Source organism: Cyprinus carpio, chromosome A8, assembly GCF_018340385.1.
Source record: "Cyprinus carpio isolate SPL01 chromosome A8, ASM1834038v1, whole genome shotgun sequence".
Taxonomy (NCBI): Eukaryota; Metazoa; Chordata; class Actinopteri; order Cypriniformes; family Cyprinidae; genus Cyprinus; species Cyprinus carpio.
The window spans coordinates 5087026-5110925 of NC_056579.1; the positions used below are offsets into that span (position 1 = coordinate 5087026).

A 23900-nucleotide genomic window follows, 5' to 3' on the forward strand; every position below is an offset into this window, starting at 1 on the left:
CATATTATTCTTGGAAAGTTTTCATGTGAAGACAAACTTCTGATTTCTAGCACTGAGATTCTTCTGATTCAAACAATAGGCTCTGCACATTTTAACATATTTTCTACACATTTGACACTAGTTAGCTCTCTGGAGTTTAGGATTCCTAAACTTGGTGTTTAGGAATAATAGTATATATCATAGTTTGACATTCCCTGTGACAGGAGAGACCAAGTTACATACTCGTGTTTATATTCAGAAAGAGCCATTTGTGAAAACGTCATATAAAATGAAATTTCTCATTATATGACCCCTTTAAGGAACTGCAGAGTGGGATATTTTTGTGCTACCTGTGGATACTATCCACGACACTGACTTTTAAGACACTACTAGGCCTATTACTTTTTTTTTTTTTTCTGACAAATGTAGCAAGAAACAGGCAAATGTAATGGAAATACACAGAAATACACTCATACAAGAAAGATGTGCCTTATATTAATGTCAAGCGTCTGTTTGGAGAAGGTTAGTGCTAGACGTTAGTGCTTTTTATGGTGTTGGGGTTAAAACAGACTGAGTGCTGGCAGTGTACAGCTTTTCCACACTTTGGCTTTGTCTCTCAAGATGAATGACCCTAATTGTGGAATGAGGCTAGGCTACGCTGTGCATGTCGGGCCTGCCCTGCCTGTGCGGCAGACGGTCGTAGGTGCTGACTTTAGGGCTGGGCTGTAGTAGAGGTGTAAATGCTAACATTAGATATCAGAGGATTACCTGCTTTGGCAGACTGCTCCAGGACCCCTCTTGAAATCGAGATGTGCACATCTCAAGAGGCAAAGTTCCTGGTTAAATAATCCTTAAATTAATACTTAAATAAAGCCAAAATATAGATATAGAGATATAAATAAATATATATGAATCACAAGATATATATAGAACGGGACTGAAGACAATCAAGGAAAACTAGTCAAAGCATCAAATTTATGATGGGGACTCGCTTTTTAACTGTAACTGTCATCTGATTGTGTGCTGCAGGAAAATGAAAAATAAGAAAAAGCCACAAACAATGTGTCAATGGTTTCCTTCTCAAAGTCGTCTGGAAGTACAGCACATCACAGCCCACTCAAGACATCACGACACAAGCACACGGACACAGAGAGCCTTATTTAGACCTTGAGATGTGTTTCTAAACCTCATACTGGCACAGACAACACACTAAAAGACAAGGACCAACACACACACACACACACACACTCACACTCATTCCTATACACATACATTCAAAACATGTTTGTGTGTTAGGGGTTGAGATACTTGAGATACTATTACAGTTTTTATTAACATTTTGAATTAGTTTTTTTTCTTATATTTTATGTTTTCCTTAATTTTAAAGTTTTAGTATTTTTACTATTAATATGTATTACATATCCATATTTTTTAGTTAATTTTTTAAATATCATTTTATGTATTTTAGTTCAAGTGTAACTGAATAAAAATGAGAAATTTTGCATTTTCAACTAGCTGAAATAAACTAATTATTATTATTATTTATTTTTTTAGTATGTATTTTCTTCTATGGTTTTAGTTTTAGTTCAAACCTGCTGTGACAGTAAAAAAGTACTAAAATTTGTACAGACTAGAAATTAATTTTGTTACCCGTGGTCGGATCTGTCAGATCCATTAGTGTAAATTTGCTGCTGTGTATTATGTTGAAATTATAACAACATTATGAATATGAAAATGAGACTTAAATACAGTAATTACTTCTGAAACCAGAAGAAGCGGCTATTTCATTAAGAAATTATTTCAACCTACATTCAGTTTAATTTGTTAATATCTACATTAATATTAAACTTAAACTAAATCATGAAAAGCCTACTGAAAAGAGCAAGGACATGTGATTCCTCATGATTTGACCTCTTTAAAGCATGCAGTACACTGGTGTGTTAACACCAACATGTACATGCAGCGATCCGATTAAAATTCATTCATTTCAAGGACGTGAGGGTCACTCTGTATGAAGTCTGTGGCATCTTGCCAGGTCATTTAAAAATATTATCACTTCATACTCATTTAGTCTTGCTGTACAGTCTCTCCTTCAGGCCAAGAACATGCTGTCCTTTACTGAGCCTCACAAACCAGTGCACTGCGTCTGCACCGCGAGCTGAACAGATTCTGAAATGACAGTACTAATTTACCATGCAGGCATAAAAAAATAAAAAATTGTCTACCCAAGGTTTTTCAGACCTAATTCATAGGCTTATGAGGTTAAACTATATTTAATTTCCATTTCTGGGGCCAACTTTGGTGTGAATTAAAATTTCAGGCTCAAAGATGAACAATGATATAGTATATTTTAATGATTTACAAAAATTATTTTAAACGCACATGCATGCAGATGATGGGTCGATGTGTCAGTAAATATGTAAGTTTCAATAAAATGTTGAATTTACTACACTGATTGGTCCAATAACAGGCAATAATGAATCTGACTATAGAAGGGAGGTGTCTACATTGTTTCAATGGAGTTGTACTCATAATCTGAAGTTGAATGTCCTAAAAAACAAAGGAAATGGTGTTTGATTTCTAACGTAGGTCAAAAGCTGTTTTGCAATTAATTATTAACGGTCAGGACATTGAAAATGGAGAAAGCTTGAAGTTTCTTGGGACTACAATCTGTGCATCGTTGAAGTGGGACGACAACCTAAGAGGCATTATTCAAAAATCCCATCAAAGGCTTTTTTCTTAAGACAGCTTAAAACGTTTGCCGTATCTACATCTATATGTAAAATTTTTATAGAGCTGTGATTGAAAGCATGCTAAATTCTTTAAAAACTGTGGTTTTGTAGTTCCACTGCTCAGCAGGGAAGTCAGATTAGTAACATAAAACAGGCTGCTTCGAAAATGATTGGTTGTGATCTTCCCACTATTGATGAGATTTATGTCTGATGTTCAAAGAAAAAAAAGTCTTAACAATCCTGAAAGATCACTTACATCCAGCCAGACACCTTTTCACGCCTCTACCTTCAGGCAGACAGAAATTAAAACTGTCTACACGTTTTCTGAACAGCACTTATTGTATTAATTCCTCTGGTATTTCTGCGTCTGCTTTGCACTTCCTGTAATTCATAGGACATACAGTAGTCAACATTTGAAGTGGATCGAAAATGTTTGACAAAGTTGTCCTAAGAACGAAGTTATCCTAAAAAGAATGTTTTAGGACAACTTTGATGAAAGGTTTTGATCCACTTCAAATGTTGACTACTGTATATGTAGATGTATTTATGTATATGTGTTGTTTTTTTCTGAATGTGTGTTATCATTGTTGATGAGCTCTTCCAAACAACTAGGTTGTTATGGCAATAAATAAATAAATAAAAAGACAATAATTTGGGAGAAATAATATAATTGCAGATAGATAGATAGATAGATCTATAATATAATAATTTAGCAGGCTAATGTCCATGTGTCTATAGACAAGTTATATAATGTGATATATATATATATATATATATATATATATATATATATATATATTACTAGAATAATTTTTCTTTTAAAATGTACTCTAGAAATTTAGTAATTTTATCTGTTAGTTTTAGTAATGTACTTTATTTACAACTCATATATATATATATATATATATATATATATATATATATATATATATATATATTTACAGTGCATGAAGAAGCTGGCTATAAAACATAAACATTAATAAAACATTTTACTAACCATCTAGATTTATGCTCACTATTCTTGATGAAATCAGTACAGAAAATTTGGGGATTTGGTTTCCTAACATTTATATTGTGTGCTCGTATGCATTTCTTTCTTATTACAACAGCCTTTAGCAAAATATTTATGCAAAAAGGCGTGATTTTTTTGTAAATCTTGTAGGATGGTCATGTTGTGTACAGATTATTAGTGATAGCTTCACAAAAATCTGAGCAACAGCAAGCCTGAGTCTAGTGTTCACACTTTAAATGTGACACATGTAGGCCTATGTGTTATGAACGAACACGTCTGCATGCATGAGCGTCACATAAGAACATGTGGGGCGTTAAATTCATGCCGCATACTATTAGTCTATTAGTCTAGTCTGATGCTTATCCATGGATGATCAGTAGTATTACTAACTTAAACAAAATTATAAGTACATTGTAATTAATGTCTTTGGATTTGTGTATATAAAAACAAGGCATTGCATTCTGGGAATTATATCATCTTCAGTGTTTAAGGACAGCATGTAGGAAGAAGAATGTACTGATTGTGATAGCTGAAACTCACAAACATACACACATACCTGCATTCACATTATAAACTCACACACATAAACAAGTATGCACACACAATCACATAAAAAACACACACAAGTATGCACACACACACACACAAAAAAACAAACTGATAATAATCTGGTCTATTTATCTGTTATATTTCTAAGGTCAAATAGCATTGTGTATAAACATGATCATTTATATTCTGCTTTCAAATGTATTGTCAAACCAACAATAAACATTTACAGTAATAAACAATACAAGCCACGTATCACACTGCACTGAAATTAATTTACTGTATAACATCATCATCATCATCATATTACATATGTTCATGACTCACACAATGCATGTTTCATTCATTTTCAGCAGATCATTCGTGCATTAAATATTGATTTCATAAATGATTTACTAGAACCAGCCCCAGGTCAGAAATGCATTCACTTATGTGCATAAAAACAAGTTAAAGTAAATTATTAAACACCTGCATTAAAATGCACATAGTTTCAGGGCTGGCAGACACATAAATATGTTTTTAAAATATACATTTACCATCCAGTACAGTACACAGTCTGTCACCTGTAACGAAGTTAATGACTGTAGGCTCTTACCTGATTCAGCCACTTTAGAGATGTCCACACCTTGTTCAGATGCCATGAAACCTAAGATGGAGAAGACCACGAAACCAGAAAAGAAACTGGTGCCGCTATTAATAAAAGCCAGAACAAAAGCATCCCTGAGAAGAGAAGAAAACACAGACATTAACTGCAGCTCAGTTTTGGCATGTGTTTGGCTTTATTTTAATGCAGTCAGATGGTTGTGTAACACATTAGATGAAGCCTAAATAGTGTATACTGAATTAAAAATGTCATCATCTTATTTCAGTTAAAAGGCATAAAATAATTCCACCTTATTGTCAGTATTATATTCTTGTGAATAATTAAAAATACTGCTACAATACAATTATTTCAATCTTTTATCTACTCAAGGTTATAGACTAAAGAATATAATGCATTAAATAACATAATTTTTATGAGATATCGTGTGTTGTAATGCTTTGCACTCTTAAAATGTATAACCTTGAATTTGTACATACTAAATGTACCATAACTGTGGGTACAATTATTTATTAAATGTTAATTTATTAATAATAAATAATAATAAGAAATAATAAAATACAATTATAATAATACTTTATTTAAAAAAAAATATTAACACTAGTGCTGTCAATCGATTAAAAAATGAACTAATTAATGCCACATTTTTTTCTGAAATTAATCACAATTAATTAATTTACATAACTGTAAAAATAAATATAAATAATTAATAAAATAATCAAAATATTATGGCATTAATCATATTAATTATATTATGGCATTTTTGTAGTAATTTAGTAATAATATTCACTTCTAATTTAATACACATTTTTAACATGATAAAGTAAAAAAAATAATTTTTAAAATGTGTATGTATTTTAAAATTTCACAGTAGCTATTCAGTTATGTCTCCTTTTGCTTATTTGATTAATAACCTTAAAAAAGTGCAAATCTCCAGCAATCAAAACTCTTAATTTTGTGACAATTATTATTATTTTATTTTTTTTCGAAATCCTAAAATATTTTATTTCCCATTTTAAATGAAATCATCCCAGACTGTCAATGTATATATAACCAGCCAAAGTGCTTTGTACATTTAAGTCAAAGCAAAGAACTTCTGATCTGGTTACTAACGTAATCCAGGACATTTGAGATCTACTATTAAAGTGAGAGACCGTTTGCCTTTTGCTAGCCACATCATTCAAATCCAGCTTCATGTAAGACAAGGTCAGGACTCTCTGATGGGGTGAACGCACTAGACACAACGTCTTTCAAAAAGAAAACACACTGGTTCAGAAAGTGCAAAACACGTCATAAAAAAAATGTGTCCTTGTCTCTTCAAGGCTGTGACGGATGCTTACTTATAGCAGTCATTGTTGAATCGGTTATAGCTGCCGAGGGCCGTGAGGGCTCCGAGCCCGATAGCGTAGGAGAAAAAGATTTGAGTACCAGCATCAATCCAGACCTGAGAGAGACAGAAAGAGTCATGACAATCAGACAAACAGATCCACATCTGAAATGATTATTGAGGTCAAAGTGGCTCCAGGTACTTAGAAACACTAAAATGAAACCGTATTGTTTTCCTTTTACACTTATTCATTTGGATAAAATCAAATGATTTCATCCAAAAGCAGTAGAGAGGTTTGAAGCTCTACAGAAAGCTGGAAGACAGAACTAAAGGTCTCACCTGTGCCTCTCCCAGTTTAGACCAGTTAGGTTTGACATAGTACATGATCCCATCATAAGCACCAGGAAGAGTGACGCCCCTCACCAGGAGAATAATCAGGACCACATACGGGAACGTGGCAGTGAAATACACAATCTGTCAAAAACAAAAATTATGACAGACGGTCAAGTCGACGGTTTTCATTACATACAACTCACTGCTGAAAGAAACACCCAAAAATCTGCTAGAAATTTCCATGATGTAGATGAGTTTTTTTCTTCAGATTTTGAGAAATTTAGCATTAAATTGTTTACTCAGCAATGAATGCTCTCTGTAGTGAATGAATGCCGTCAGAATCCAAACAGCTGATGAAAACATCACAATAACCCACATGACTCAACTGACGTCTTGCAAAATGAAAAGCTATGTTTTTGTAAGAATCAAATCCATCATTAAGGTTGTTTTAGCTTTAAACTGTTAGTTCTGGCCAAATTTTCAGTCCATAATCCATAATAACACTTTCTCCATCTCCTGGAGTGGTGTGGATTACTTGTGGATTATTGTGATGTTTTTATCAGCTGTTTGGACTCTCATTCTGACGGCACCCATTCACTGCAGAGGATCCATTAAGTGATGCAGTGCTACATTTCTCCAAATCTGTTGCAATAAAGAAAGAAATTCATCTACATCTTGTATGGCCTGATGTGAGTAAATGTCATTTTTGGATGAACTATTCCTTTAAGGTGTTTATTATTACTATTTATATTGCTCATACTGTAGTTCAACTTTGGCACAAAGCTCATAATCCACTGCATGTGCAGCAGCCACAATCTTGTTTGTTGAACAGAGATGTGATGTTATTTCTCAAAAAGATCAGACTTCGTAAAACACCCTAGCAACGACTACACAACCTTGCACTATCCACAACGTGTGTTTTGCATGAGAAAGTACCACTAAATATCACATATTTTACAATAATGATATTTTCTGTGATTAATAAATGTCCTAAAATAATTTTGGCAGTCATTTATGTGTATTTAAGAGGATTTGCTAAAATGATCATAGAAAGCCACATGTAATACAGATAACATAATCTAGTCCAAGCCAATAATATCAGTAGATTTATATCAGAGAATCTGCTGCGTTGCATCTCTAAAATACACTTTATCTCTTTCGGTTCTCTGCAAGGACGGTGTTAGTCACATGCTGAGCAATGTGTCATGTGAATGAAGTTGAGAAGCATGTACTGCACGTCTCACTGCCTTCTATTATCAGATCATCACTGATTTTTGAAGGAGAGGTTTACTGATTCAGCAGCTGGGTCCAAACGGTCTGAACTTTGATCTCTGATGAGACTATGTTATCAGGGAGCATTTACATGAAACTTGTTCATTCCAAGCCTGGCTGGTTTATGAACTTAACGCTCATGACATGTATTGTCTTACGAGCCTAGCAGCCTTCTGTAATTGCTCCACATAAACACAAAATTGTAGGACAGCCATTCTAGATCAAGCCCATCACATTAAAAGCATGCCGCTTAGACCTTCACAGACTGTTCCTGCAAACCCTGTCTCCTGAATTCCCTCGGGAAGATGAGCTCAACTCAAAAAATACAATGCTGCCCAGTTACAACAAAAAAACAGTCACCGTTTAGGACGTGCAGTGCATAGTGAAAGCTCTCTGAATTCTCCACCTCATTCTGTGACATCTTAGTCTGTTCACAGTTCAGAGCCATGTCATCTCTAGTAGTCCTGACCTCAAGAATAATCATAAATCCTGACACAACAATGAAAAATGGTCCAGCTATCTCTCTTCCACACTAGATACTAGTCAATGATGGGTGAATTGAGAAAATTATATATATATATAATTTTATTAAGCATAGATGCATTAAATCTATCGAAAGTGCCAGCGCCAAATAATCTTATAATATATATATATATATATAATATATATATATATATATATATATATATATATATATATATATATATATATATATCTCTCACAGTTTCCAAAAAAATATATAAAACTGTCTTCAACATTGATAATAACAAGAAATGTTTCTTTAGCAGAAAAACATCATATTAGAATGAATTCTGAAGGATCATGTGACACTGAAGCCTGGAGTAATGATTTAATAATAGACTTCATAGCATTAGCTGACTGATGCATGGCAGTTGAAATCAAATACTCCTACTGCACCATAAGCTCTGTTATCAGCTCAGACTCTAAGATTCAATCCATCCCGCTTTTTCAAGTGACTATAAAGATGCAGATATAGACCTGAACTAAAAATACTGTCAGTTAACAAACACTCACTGTATTAGCTCACTGTAACACTGGCTTATTGTGTGCATGTGTGTGTGCGTCAGTTGTCTGAATGAGCTTGACTCAACGCAGTGTCCTTTCCATCAACGAAAAACTATGAAGGAAAATAACGAGCTGCCAACTATGAGTTCAAATAACCTACTTTCCACTATTTACCTTCTTTAACTGTTTACTAGAAACATTAAGCCCTGCTTTGAGTTCACAGGAGTAACTCGTTCGTTATACAGGGATGACCTTCTATACAGTAAAGGCAGCAGAAATGAAATGAAGTTATTATATTATTAAGGGTTCACATGATCCCGCCTCTCTAAAAGAGAATACGCCTGTTGGCCATTAGTACGAGCACCTTATCACGTCCCACTGCAGAAACCTGCTCGTGACCAACCAGTCTCACAGTGCCTTCCTGATAGGGCACTTTACAACATTTCCCGCCACACCCCCATTGCAAATAATGTTGCTATGGTTACCGTTCTACCTCACTCCTGTACTACTGTGACAAAGCAGCAGAGGGTGGAGCTATGCAAAGCTTACACAAGAAAGTCACATTGCACTTGCTAGCACAAGCTAAACAAGGGAAATGCAATAACACACTGTCTTTGACAAGCATATTTTTATGAATTTACGTTCAGCATAATAGCATGATTACATAAATACATATGTAGTGTCCTACAAACTGATCTGTTAAATTCTCATTAAAGTTTCAGATGAGATAAAGTTGGATTCAATTGGCTATTTGCATAAAAAAACACTGAAATGACTGGGAATATACTGTATGCTCTGTTCCCAGATATACCCTGACGTGAAACTTGGTACATAAGTTCTGAAAATGATCAAAAATTGTCTCTCATCAGTGTCTCATGATACTTCAGAAATCATTCTAATATGCTTATTTGCTTCTCCAGAAACATTTCTGATTATTATCAATGTTGAAAACAGTTCATACTTTTGTGGAAACCATGATATTTATTTTTTCAAGATACTAAGATGAATAGAAAGTTCCTAAGAAGAGCATATATTTGAATTCTTCTGTAAAAAACATATTTACTGCCACTTTTGATCAATTTCATGCATTCTTTCTGAATAAAAAAAAAAAAATTCTTTCAAAAAAAAAAATTATATATATATATATATATATATATATTACTGACCCCAAATGTTTGAAAGGCAGTGCATATTTAAAAAATATATTAAAAACAGTACTTTTTGTAAGTTGTAATTTAGGTCACAGGAGTAGCTTGACTGTAGTTTAACTAGTGGTTAGTAGCTTCCCTAATACTAGTTACCACTGTTACATAACCAAGCTTATGTCGTAGTGCAGGTATTTGATTCTCTGCTGTCCATGTGACTGAGTGCTGCTTTTACCTGTCTCCACCCCACACAGGGTTCACACATGTTATGAGAAGCACTAAAGAAAGCGGGTCTCACCTTTCCTGTTGACTTCACCCCCTTCCACACACAGAAGTAAACCATCACCCACACAGCCATAAGACACAGCAACATTTCCCAGTTCATGGCTCCCGGCTCATCCAGCCCATCAGAGATGTTCAAAACCTTGTTCCTGAGATGGAGAAAGACATTCATGAATGAAAGCACTGTATAACGCTCACAAAGCAGTTTTCATTTTAATCTATAAACTCATATGTAGCTTGAAAGTGATGACTTTCCAGAGCTGTATAGTCTACTGTCACTCATGACTTTAAAATGAACTATGAGCAACATATGTCAACAGATGATCTTCAAATCAGAGGTTTCACTTTGAATAACCAATAATATGAAATGCTTACTGAAGATTCAAAAATCTTGTACACAGATTCAAGCTTGCACTGAGAGCACAACATGAGCGAATATAATGCCACAGGCTCATAACTGACAGCAAATATTGTATCTATTGATGTGGGATTAATAACCGTCAACTGTAATATAACATCAACAAAAGCAACACATATTTTAACCACGAAAACACATTAATCTTGTCAAGAGTTGTTATATGATGCCATGGGTGGTGAAAGGCATTTCAAATATTGTGTAATGAATAAAAAAAAAAAACATTCACTCACTCCCAGAATTCAATAATAGGGGAACGCCCATTAGCAAGTTCTTCACATGTCAGGTTCCCGAATGTGGAGTTGCCAATGGTGCCGTTTAGGCAGTCGCCGTGGCGGAAGATCTCGATGCAGTTTTCGGTGTTCCACGGATTGTCGCATGTGGACCAAGGCAGCGTGGAACTGAAGGACTTTATGAAGTAGTAGAAACCCCAGGCAAGTACCATGATGTAGTACGTGTTACAGAAAAACACAATCACCATGGAGGCAAAGCCGAGTCCTAAAACAAATCGGTAAAAAATAATTGAAAATCAACCACTTCAGGTGTAAAGCATCTCTTATATAAAGTGCTGATGAATCATGCATTAGTTGAGGCAGTAAATAGCCAAATTTTGATTTAATGTTGTCTTTGATTAAAATAAAGCAAGGATATACTGAACGGCATTCATTGAAGTTATATACTGTCCTTATAATGTATTTGTACTCTTTTTTGTGATAAAATATGTATATAACTTTGAGATATATCAGAATATAAAGTCAAGATATTATGTGATATGGATATTGTGTATAGATGATATTAGGTGACATCAACACATTATATGGCTCAATTCTGATTTTAATTAGTTTGTGTGGGGGTGTGTGTGTGTGTGTATATGTATATACGTATATAATTTATTAATAATATAATTTTATATAATATAACATCTGTAATAGGTAATAAGTGATAAGACAGCAATACATCATGTAGCTTAATTCTATACAAATCATTTATTAAAAATAATATATATATAATATATATATATATATATATATATATATATATATATATATATATATATATATATATATATATATATATATATATATACACACACACACATACACATACACACACACACACACACACACATATATATATAAAATTTGTAATAGGTAATAGGTGATAAGACATCAACACATTATGCGGCTTAATTCTGATTTTAAGAAGTGTTTGTGTGTGTGTATAATATAATTTAATATAAAATTTTGTAATAGGTAATTGTGTGTGTGTATGTGTGTGTGTATATATATATATATATATATATATATATATATATATATATAATATTTAAGTGGTTAAATTACAATAAAAATAATATAATATAATATAATATAATATAATATAATATAATATAATATAATATAATATAATATAATATTATTTTTTCAGAATGTTAATAAAGTTTTAAAGGGCAACCTAAAATAGTGTCACAGCTTAAAAAGTAAGGTAATGCATAAACATGAAGAGCAAACCTTTAAAAAGAGGTGCAATGTTCCACACATTGATGCTTCCAGCTTTCATAAACTGACCCAGCGCAATCTCCAGGAAGAATATCGGAATGCCTCCCAGAAATATGAACAACACATAGGGAATGAGGAACACTCCTGTGAAACACAGCAATAGAGAAAGACAGAGAGCAATGTTAAAGACAACATGGAACGGCATTCACAACCCATGCTAGGTGTGATGAATTTTTTAGCAAAATGAGATACTTGACAAGAGTTGCATTTTGATGAAAGATTAGGGATAATTGTTGGAATGAGATGTATTGACGAATCGATCAGGAACATGTTTTAAAGTGAATGCTCAATTTTGAAGGTTCAACACTTGATATGTTTTGCAAAGAATTGCATTTTGCATTCATTCTACTCACAAGGTCTCATAAAGTACCAATGTCCAATAAAATAATAACTAGAAACATAAACTGAGGTCTCATGATGCATATAATGCCAATTAACCCCAAAAGACATTCCATAATGCATTTAACACATCTTCAAAGTTTATTTTAACTGAGGGAATTATCTGCTATTTGTGCACGACACCTTCACATGTTGGTATGTCACTTAGGAATTGAGTGCCATTGGCTGCATTAGCATTCATCATGTGGTCTGTGCGGCAGCACACTGATGCGTCGGCAGCAATAAACCTTCGCTCTACTGATCTGAGATTGACAGCCACGGTAATGGCTTAAAGAGGGGGTTGGTCGCTGGTGTGATGCAGATTATACACTGAATATGTGCTGGTGTGCCCAATAAAAGTCTTGATGATGTCACCTGCCACTCAGGGGCGAGGTGGACTGCGGGGGAGGATGGCCACGTGAGACAGCCCGCAGAAAAAGAAAGATGCAATGGAAAAAAAAGGCAGAGTGGAAAACCGGCACGCCGTTATTCAAAGTGACACGCTTACGTAATGCTAGCTCTGCAGGCTAGCGGCTACACAGCTGATTTAGAATGTATGCAAGTGAGATAATCTAAAAAATAAAACCCCTGCTGCTAATTTAAAAACACTGATATGAATGAACTGGCTTAATTGGGAGCACTGCCCAGTCTCCATTCAGAAACTCGTCACTCAGAAAGAAGCCTTTTGATGAACTGCCTACAGAAGGAAGCACCGAACACAATGTGCTGCACTGACCGTCCAGCGAAGCCATTACAGACAGCCACTAAAGCGTGAGGCTATTCCTCTGCAAAAAAAGGAAAATATGCATATGTGGGTTTGTGTTGGGCTGATTTGCAAACTAAAAAGGATGCCACAGCAATGCCCCGTGAGCGGATGATTCATGAGAATGTGACTGCGGGTCAATGTGAGAACACGTACACACGCTAGAGTGGAATGAGAACAAGCATGACTCACACACACACACACACACACACACACACACAGAGTCTTGCACGTACTGCAGTGGCTGACGTCGTGAGCATTGAGCACTTGACTCTGTATCCGCTGGTGCTCATTAAAGGACTTTCAGAAAAGTGAGGAATCTTTTCAGCTATTTCTCTTCCAGTGCATAAGAGATGGTGTTTCATTGCTAATAGAGTCTACTGATAGAATTCAAAAAGGAAGTAAGTACAGCAGAGGTACACAGTGGTTTATCTTCCCAGATGTTGTGATTCACATCTTCCTGAAATTTAACAAACAAGTTGCCATTTTGATGTAGCATTTTCATCTTTCATCTGGAAGATGTCATTTTTTACTAATATGTAGATGGTAGAATTGTTTTTGCTATGATTTAGAACAGCGATTACTATCTGGGTTTTGAAAGAGTCTCTTCTACTCACCAAGTCTGCATTTCTTTAATTAAAAATACGGTAAAAACAGCAATATTGTTAAATATTATTACAAGAGAAAATATTTGTAAAATGCAATTTATTCCTGTGATGCAAAGCTTAATTTTATTTATTATTTATAATATTTATTTATAATTCTTATTATTATCAATGTTAAAAACAGTGCTGCATAATATCAAAGACTATAGAATACCCAAAACGTGTCACACGTGTATAGTTTTGAATGGGGAAAAATGCAATGCTCAATATGGCCGCTCTATTGAACAAAGCCCCGCCTTCTGAGTAAAAGAGCCAATCGCTAATCGGTAAAGTCCGCACCTCACTGCAGTTGCTGTTAGAAGTGCCAGTTGCTATAGAAACAGTCAGCATTCTTAGACGTGCGCTTAGGACTGCGCTTGCGCATTGGCTGGTCTAGCCTGAAAAACAAGCTTTTTTAACACTATTTGAGAAAAAAAACATTTATGAGACAGTTGTTTTCAGATTTCATTGATTTCAAATATGAAGTTTAACCGCTTGGCAAAGAGTTTTGGAGAATTTGATGTTTCCCCATTTAAAGAGACAGGAGCTGCACTTGCACGTCCGAGAGGTGTTTCAAAGATGGCCGCCGAGTGACATACAGAGTGAGAGAGCTGTGAGTGAAGCAGCGGGCGCCGCCGTGTTGCCAGATATAGTTATTATAATTGTCTTTGGATTTGTCTTTTCTACTTAATTTGACACTTTAGAAAGTTAATAGAATGGGAAATTGCAGTTTAGGGTTAGCGATATCTTTATCTTTATCTTATTTACGAAAGATTTTATCTAATTTCGGTTTATTTATTATTTCTTTTTCAGTTTTATTTATATTTGTTTTAATAGCAATATTTGGCAACACTGCAATGATCGCCAGAATTGAAATTGACGGTAATCAAAAGAGCCCAAGGACATGTTATTGCTGACAGGATCACATTCGGTAATGCAAACACACACACAAAAAAACATCATGATATTAGGGGTAGGCGATATGAGCTAAATTCCAATTGCGATCTAATGTGTGTTTTGGCCATATAATGTTGCTAAAATAAGTAATTTGTAGCTTATATTAGGCTAATCGCTACACCTGCTTAGCTTTTTTCATGTAAACACCCTGTATTATGAAAATATGCAGAATCTCATGAAAATTACATAAATCATATTAATCATTTTGTAACCGTGTGTTTATTAGGTTCATGTTTCATCCTTAGAAATGTTTTTCTGGGTTTCTTATTTACAGAACCAAATGCGGAAGTGTAATGGATGGACTATTTGAACTTAATTAAAAATATTTGCACAGATTTATTGTGTTGGTTACAATTTGTTCCTTTGTACAGTGGTTCAGGAGTCTTTGAGTCTGTAAAAACGTCAACAAGCTTTTTTTTTTTTTTTTGAGTAATCGTGTAATGTTATCTTGTTAAAACAGATTTTCTAAAATTGTATCGTTCAGGAACCAGTATCGAAGTCAAGGTATCGGTATCTAAAAATTTTAACGATACCCAGCTCTACATGTATTAGACCATTTTTGTGCCGTTTGTAATAGGAGGATTTTCCAACCACCTACCACCACAAGTATATTTCAAACCTGTTCGAAGCAATACAATCAGGCTTGTTCTAGCATGTTACATATAATAAAAACTTGCAAGGTGTGGCTCACGTTAAGAAAAACAAGAAGTGTTTTGCACAATTGTGGTTTATATGTTTTGATCTATTAATCATGTCCATACCAAATTGTGCAAGAGGAAGTAGGTTATGCATATTTCATTCATAATACTTTCAGATTTTCTACTTTTAAAATTTCATGTTTAATTCAATGTGTTATTTGCATTTTCTTTGTAATTATTAATGAAATTTAATAGCAATCCCTGAGAGAACATTTCTCTTTTTTTTTCAATGTACTAGACTATTAAAATTCTAAATCAACAACTACTGTACATTTCCAGCATACTGATATAACTCAAAGATAAATTTATAGAGAATATGAATATACAATAGATGAACCCTAAAGAACCCATGGATAGGCCCCAGCCAGAAAAAAGGGATTAAAAGATTAACAGACACTATTCTTAATCGTCTGTCCACGTGGAAGGAGGAACTGATGTCAGTCAGGCAAGAAGCCAACATTTCCTGCAGTGCTGGCATCACTGGCCCATTCAGAACCAGATACATTAAACAGTGCTCAATTTAAAATATAATTTGTAATTTGTAATTTTGTATGGTTATTAATGTTGGAAACTAAATTTAGTCAAAGACTGACTAAATATAAATATTTATTTATATTTATCAAGTCGAGTCACCTGTGTTTATATGTAGTGGTTGACCGATATATCACCAAGGCCGATATATCGGACAATATTTGACATTTTTCAAATATCGGCATCGCCTGATAAGTTTTTGGCCGATGTGTTCGAAGTGGGACTTTTATTTTGAGCGCACAGTGCTTACATTCTCCCTCTTGTTCTCTGTCGTTAACAGTTTTGTCTAATATGGATAGAAGTCTGTCTAATAATCAGATAGAACGGTTAAACAAAGGAATTAGTGAGTGAGACACCTTATCCAATGTCCATCAGATAGCCAGGGTGAAAGATGCCTTTTGTTGAGGTGATGTTGCCAATGACCTTTTTATGGTGTTTTCACCAATCCAACACATCATCAGTTATGTGTGTGTACATATATATATATATATATATATATACATATATATATATATATATATATATATATATATATATATATATATATATATATATATATATATATCTCCTTAAAACATGACATTTTCTCTACAAAAAAAAATAAAAAATTAATACCAGGATGATAAAACAATCTGCTTTGTTCATGTGATGAAGCACAATAACAAAAGCAGATTGTTATTAAAAAGTGTCACAGTGCTAATACTTGAGTACGGGGAGATTTCAGCACAGCTGTGATACTGTACTGCAGATCCAGCACTCAAGGACAGGTGGAGGGCTTTACTGCAGAGATCATAAATCTACCGACTATGTGGCCACCATTCTGTTCAGCTTGGCCTCTCTTAACTCTGATGCACCGCTACACAATGCGGCAAAAACAGCCAGTAACCTGGCAACAGAAAGTCTGGACCATTACTGCGTCACACAGTATTGTATATGTGTTAGTGATGGCACAGCGTCAATCCCAACAGCTCAGTGAAAGATCTGTGACCTCAGATAGCACAGACAGAAGAGTGAGCAGCTCACTGAATTGAACGAAGAGCTGTATAAAGATAAAGCAGCTAATGTGACTTCTGACCTCTACCATAAAGTCTTATAGTAGAGGCTGAGTGTTATCAAGTTACATGCTCTAAATTAATGTACAGTAACAAACGGTACATGCAGAAGTTTAATACCTAGTGTTAGGGGTTAGTTCAAATATCTAGCCTTATGTATTGTACAGTTTTAGTGATTCTTACCTAAGTGAGTGCTACAGATTAACACAACAGGAGTCTCTTAACTTTAATTGGTTCACATTAAGAACTTTAGACTGTTTTAATAGAATCTAAGTTCTCTAAAGGGAATTAGAGAAATGAACGTATCTTCAGTACAGGTGTGGAGAAACCTCCTGTGAGGTCTATAGGAAATTAATAAGCTCACGAGTGATTTGGATAGGAACAAATTAATAGCATTGCATCAAAATTGCAAAGTCTCCAGATACAAACACCTTGAGTTAAAGAGGGATATGGAGAAACATTTTCCTTTAGCAATTACTGCGATATATTAAATGAACCAGTGACACAACAATGGAAATGTACTATTTAATGACCTGTATGACTTACTTTCTTGCATATAAAAAGTAATAAAAATGACAAAAGCTCATTTTAAAATTACTAATATGTAAAAAAATTAATTAAAGTGAAAACTGAAATATAAAAATGAAAGCTAACACTGAAAAAAGCATCATTAGTAGTACATACAACTAATTCACTCTATTTTAATGTTATGAAATTATATTTTTGTGTGAGGATGGACTAAAATGTAACTCATTTTTCATTCAAATCTTACCTGACAGTCGTGGCCACCTTTCTCTTTCACTGTACGAGCAACTTAGATCTTTGGCTATAAATATATATGAGCATAGGTAAATAACATGATTTTTATATTTGGGTGAACTGTTCCTTTTAAGGAAGACAAAACCAACCTATGCATAAAAAATTCCACAAGTTTAAATTTGACCTGGCTAAATTTGTCTTCTGAGAGTGCGGAAAGTAAATATCACAAGTATCTCACAGACTCAACCTGTGAACAAAGTAAAAGTCAAGAATGTGTCACATGATCTGTATTTACTCACCTCCTGCCAGGAGGACCTTTCTAGTGTTTGACAGGCCTGATCTGATTTGGCAAAACAATTCAGGAGCCAGTATTGCACACAAAGGCGGCACGTTGAGTTTGGCAACCTGCACCGGGACACTGTGACTCTGTTACCTTAGAGCTCCTTGTTGGGGGTAAAGAAACTATTTGAGCAAGAAGAGCTCCAAGTGTCAGCCAATTCTCACTAGACGCTCATGCGTCTTACATTTCTCGAGCTGGCATGTCTTATTTGAATCACTTTTTGTTTTCGGGGGAATTGATGGTCGTCATGAAATGTTCCCAGCGGTCGGTTTCCATGACCTTTCCCCTCTACCACAGGTGGTTGAGACTTTAGATCCAAAACACACTGACATCTTCTCTATCTAAATAACCAGATGAGAATGAAATCAAGTTATCTGTCAAGACAGAAGGGAACTGCAACCCAAGTGCTAACACAACATTGCTCAAGTCTTGACATTTCTCTCACAGCAGGCATCCAGGGTAGTTCCAAAGACAAACACTGCTTTTGGAAGAGATATCGTGATCACTGTTACAATTCACACATTCAGTGTAATGTTATACATCTTGACGAAATGTATTTCAGTCTATAATTGAATTAGAAAGGAAAACAATATTGGAATTTTCCCAAGGATAGTGGAAGACGGCCAAAACATTGGGATAATTAAGATCTTCTAATGTTTTTTAAAGAAGTCTATTGTGCTCACCAAGGCTCCATTTATTTTAATCAAAAATACAGTAAAAATAGAATATTGCGAAATATTATTACAATTGATACGTTTTTATTTGAGCCTATTCTAAAATGTAATTAATTCCTGTGATATAAAGCTGAATTTTCAGCATCAATACTCCAGTCTTCAGTGTCACATGATTCTTCAGAAATCATTCTAATATACTGATTTGCTGTTTAAGAAAATTTTCCAATTATTATACATTTTGAAAATAGTTTTTGCTGCTTAATATTTTGTGAAATCTGTGATACACTACCATTTAAAAGTTTGGGGTAAGTGAAGAAATCACATTGAGCGGCGGCGGGGATGGAAGGGTGCAATCTCTGACGCACACAAAAGCATGCAATCGCTTTCATATGCATACAGGCTTTACGCATTTAACTTTCGCTTTAGAATTCAGTCATGTTCAGTTGGGCGAGGAGGGGATGGGGAAGTGGAGGCATGGCCCAGGAATGCCACCCTGCCTTGGTGCTGACCCTGAATTAAACTGATAAAAATTGACTGTAAAGACAGTTATAATGTTACAAAAAAAATAATATTTTAAATAAATTATGTTCATTGAACTTTATATTCATCAAAGAATCCTAAAAAAATGTATCATGGTTTTTACAAAAACATTACACTTATAATAATAAGAGCATAATTAATAATTGAGCACCAGTAATAACTGAACAGCAAATCCGCATATTAGAATGATTTCTGAAGGTGAAAATTTTCAAGATGAAAATTCAGCTTTGCATAGCAATTACATTTTAAAACCTTAAGATAATCATATTTTACAATATAACTGTTTTTACTGTATTTGTAATCAAATAAAAGCAACCTTGGTGAGCATAAGAGACTTTAAAATAAATCTTAATTATTCTAAATTTTTGGCTAGCAGTGTAAAATCTATAAGGGATTTCGCTTTTACATAAATTATTATTTAAATTTCAACAATCCCATTGGTGTACTGTACTCTAACACATTTAATCTAACATTGTCTGGATAATAATTAATTATTTCATGTTTTATAGAATGTACATTCTATCATATACCCCTAGAGTGCATCAGGACAAAACCTCTAACATACTGCTTGACTGCTTACGTATGGCCATTCATTCAGCAAACGCTGGACGGCCTCCAGGACGCTGGGGCCACGGGGAGACAGCTTCGTCATTCAGGCAAACACAATGGATCTCTTAATAATGAGGTCCTAAAGTGTTACGCAGACTTGGCCTTCTCATTTTATAGCCATCAGAAGATGACTCATAGAGCAAAAGAGAGAGAAGTTGATGATGAAAGACGCACTATGACTACTTATGCCACTTGTATCCATCATTGGACAACAGCTATGTCCCAAAACCTAACGAGACAACTACTTAGACAGAATTTTCAGGCTTTGCCAAATTAAAATATTTGCACTAAAGCCAAATCAAATTTTATATATATATATATATATATTAGGGGTTGCACAGACTAATCGACTAGTCGACGTCAATGCTCTGATACGACGCTTTAAGCTTGACGTCGACTAGTCGCTGGTCCTACAGAGGACTTCCACATTTACACTCTGTTTCTGAACAGTTAAAATTACAAATAAATGCATGCTCTGGAAGCGCTCCACAAGACATGTGTTATTATATTACTGGATGCTCGATATTGAATGGGAGAATGCACGTCTTAAACAGCCTATCATACAATAAATTACTCGCCGTTCTAATATAATGCACTGCCGCACTGTAACACACACACATAGGCTACAGACAGTAGCTCGTACATCACGCGCTGATCTCGCGCACACAGAATCATTCAGCGCGGAAATGTATTGTTCTGTCATTTCTCAATAAAATAGCTTAGAAACTGAAAAGTTCAAACATATATTTCTTGATAAGTAAATCCCACAGCTTCACTACTAGTAGAGAGACGCTGCCAGGTAGAATTAATTCACACACGCAATCGCTCTCACTAATGCATTCATATGAATGTAATCTTTACTGTGCTACTTTATCTGTATCTGATTTAGAACGAGCAGAAATCTGTGAGAAATATAACAACCCAGAGACAAAAGAACTGATAAAAATTAGCTGTTATAGGAGCAATAGCCACGTGGGCAGTGCTGCGTCATATGTTTGTCATACAGCTGTGCACAAGATGTTTGAGTCTCAGCTCCAGAATTATTTGTTCATTAATGACGTCATCAGCGATTAGTCGACTTCGAAAAATAATAAGTCGTTCAACCCCTAATATATATTTTTTTCCAAGACAAATTTCCAAGAATTTTCCATTAAAGCTATTTTTGTAAGGCTATGTGTGAACACTAATGGCTGCGTAGAAATGCGTGCCCTTGTGTGTTTTCATGCACTGCATTTAGTGCAATAAGGCTCAAACTAGGCTTTCATATATTCTATATTTTCTCCTTCAATATCCATTCATAGCTGAATTTGTTGCTTTGAAACAGAAGTGTGCAAAGGATGATGCACAATGTCAGTGTGCAGCAGAAGATGAGTGCTCATTTAAGACCCCCCTCCCCCACACACAGCTTAAAGGAAAAAACCCAAAGAACTGGATCATCTTACAAAACTGTACTTCCATTGTCTATACCAGTATCATGGGACACTGGTGTAATGACACATTTGAAGAACACAAAAGCTTAATAATTATTATTAACAAATGTATACAGTGTTTAACAGATCACTGAAGCAAATCAGTGGCATCAGATTAAAACAATGCTAATAATGCTAAAACTTTTCTCAGAACAAAGTGTCCTTTACTGAGCCATTTTGTCTTCATTTTGAATTTTAGTATTAAAAACATTAATTATTATTATTTAGTTATAGAGTCAAAAAGCAGAAATAAAACAGATATATACAGATAAATGCATATTTTGAATATATATATATACAAATAATATATATGTGTGTGTGTTTGTGTGTCTATACTGCGTGTGTATATATATATATATATATATATATATATATATATATATATATATATATATATATATATATATACATACATACGCAGTATAGACACACAAACACACACACACACACACATATTATTTGAATGAATGAATTTTCATTCATTCACTATACACATATAATAAAACATTAGTGCATTCTAAACTTGTTAATGATTTAAAGATTAACTTCCCCCGTTAATAAGACGATACGCATGGTAAAGGCAATGAATGAATGAATGAACGCACTTATGAATGAGTCAGTTGAGGTGTCCTCCACCGTGCAGTGACGTCACGGGAAGCGGAGCACGTCATCTGAAGGGATCTGAATGTGAATGTGCTGCAGAGAGTCAAGACGTCTTACCTCCACCATTTTTGTAGCACAGGTACGGGAAGCGCCAGACGTTCCCCAGACCCACGGCGAACCCAACACAGGACATCATGAAGTCCATCTGTCTGGTCCACGTCTCTCGCTCGGGGTAGCCCTTCTTCTTCTCCGCCGCCGCAGATGATATGGCCCCAGTGGCGGCAGATATGGGCCCGCAGATGAGGGTCCCATTGACGCCTTGATGCGCGTTTCCATTGGGAATGAGATGGCCCCTCTTCTCCTCCACCAAGACCGTGTTCAGGGCGCAGCAGTCTGCGTCCAGAGAGGATTTCTCCATCTCTCGTGTAAACAAAGCAAACGAACCTCCTCACGAGACTCGAGAAGGGCTTAAATCAGCAGTCAAAAATAAATATTTGATCTCTTATTGTTTTTGGATTAAGTCAATTTTTTTTTTTTTTAATTCACACCAAGATGTCCCTTTTGTTCCTCTTCAGGTGCACGGGATCCGGTCCCTTATCCTTTTATTAAACCAAACCTGCAGTGTTATTCTTTACGGATGTAACGTTAGTTTCCGTTTCTCTTCAATGTCAAACGGTCACAAGGGATGGCAGTTTGAATCTCTCGGCGAAATTGGCAACGGCTATTATTGGTTTGTTTTGTCAAAAAACGCGTTTGGAAAATAAATAACGGATCATAAAAGAAAAAAGACACCGATTTGAAACAGCACCTTCAAAAACAATCCACGAAACACTTAAAGGTGAGTCTGAAGAATCGCATGGGCACGTGAATCTCTCAGAGAGAAGGCGACTGAGGAGACGGCGAAACCAAAGCGGCCCTTTGCGCGCTGATCAGATGAATGTAATGGAATTACATTCACGAATTGATCGCCTAAATCGCTTCAGACCATCGTTCTCGTCGGTATTTAACACCTAGAATGTACAAACGAGTCGCGATTCGGTGTCTCCGGGAGGTGCGGCTGCTGCTGCTGTCGCTCTGTGCGCGCGGACGGTCGGACTGTCTAGATGCGTCCGCGCGAAGCAGCTTGGTGTTTTATCGGGCTCGGTAACGTCATTTGGAGCTCAACCCTCCCCCTCTGTCCCGCTTAAGGAAAACAGGGAATGGAAAGCTCACGTACGCTGCACACTACACACTGTATACTACACACTAGACAGCAAGTGCGATTCTAGCTCACTGGAGCTCTGCGCGAGATCAGATCTGAAAGCTTTTCATCGCAGTTCGAATGTGTTATGCAATTCATTGCAGTTTGCTTGTATTATGAAAACAATAATAGAAAAATAAAATTAAACCGATTGTGATGTACTTGTTTCTAACATATAAAATGCACTTGTATTTATAGTATCTATTTATTTTACATACAAGTATAAAAATATACGTATATAATTATAGAAATGCATACATGTACATAAATGTACACACACACACACACATATATATATATATACACACACACACACACATACATATGTGTGTATGTATTATATTAGTAAATAAATAACTAATTAGATTTAGAATTAAGTTAATTAGATAACAGATAAATTAATAATAAAATAAC

At 35.1% G+C, this 23900-nt stretch overlaps 1 protein-coding gene across 2 annotated transcripts in view; it reads right to left on the reverse strand.

Moving 5' to 3' along the window:
- Nucleotides 1-23399, reverse strand: part of LOC109083269 (sodium- and chloride-dependent creatine transporter 1) — a 34938-nt gene extending 11539 nt beyond the window's left edge. The window contains exons 1-7 of one of the 2 annotated variants that reach the window (XM_042761747.1): nucleotides 22364-23399; nucleotides 12182-12313; nucleotides 10904-11168; nucleotides 10272-10404; nucleotides 6537-6671; nucleotides 6211-6314; nucleotides 4865-4989 (exon numbers count right to left, since the gene is read on the reverse strand). In XM_042761747.1, the coding sequence (XP_042617681.1) occupies nucleotides 4865-4989; nucleotides 6211-6314; nucleotides 6537-6671; nucleotides 10272-10404; nucleotides 10904-11168; nucleotides 12182-12313; nucleotides 22364-22664 (1195 nt within the window). In that variant the 5' untranslated portion in view covers nucleotides 22665-23399. The remainder of the gene's footprint in view (nucleotides 1-4864; nucleotides 4990-6210; nucleotides 6315-6536; nucleotides 6672-10271; nucleotides 10405-10903; nucleotides 11169-12181; nucleotides 12314-22363) is intronic. The other variant, XM_042761746.1, reaches the window with a different exon arrangement.
- Nucleotides 23400-23900: the final 501 nt, after the last annotated feature.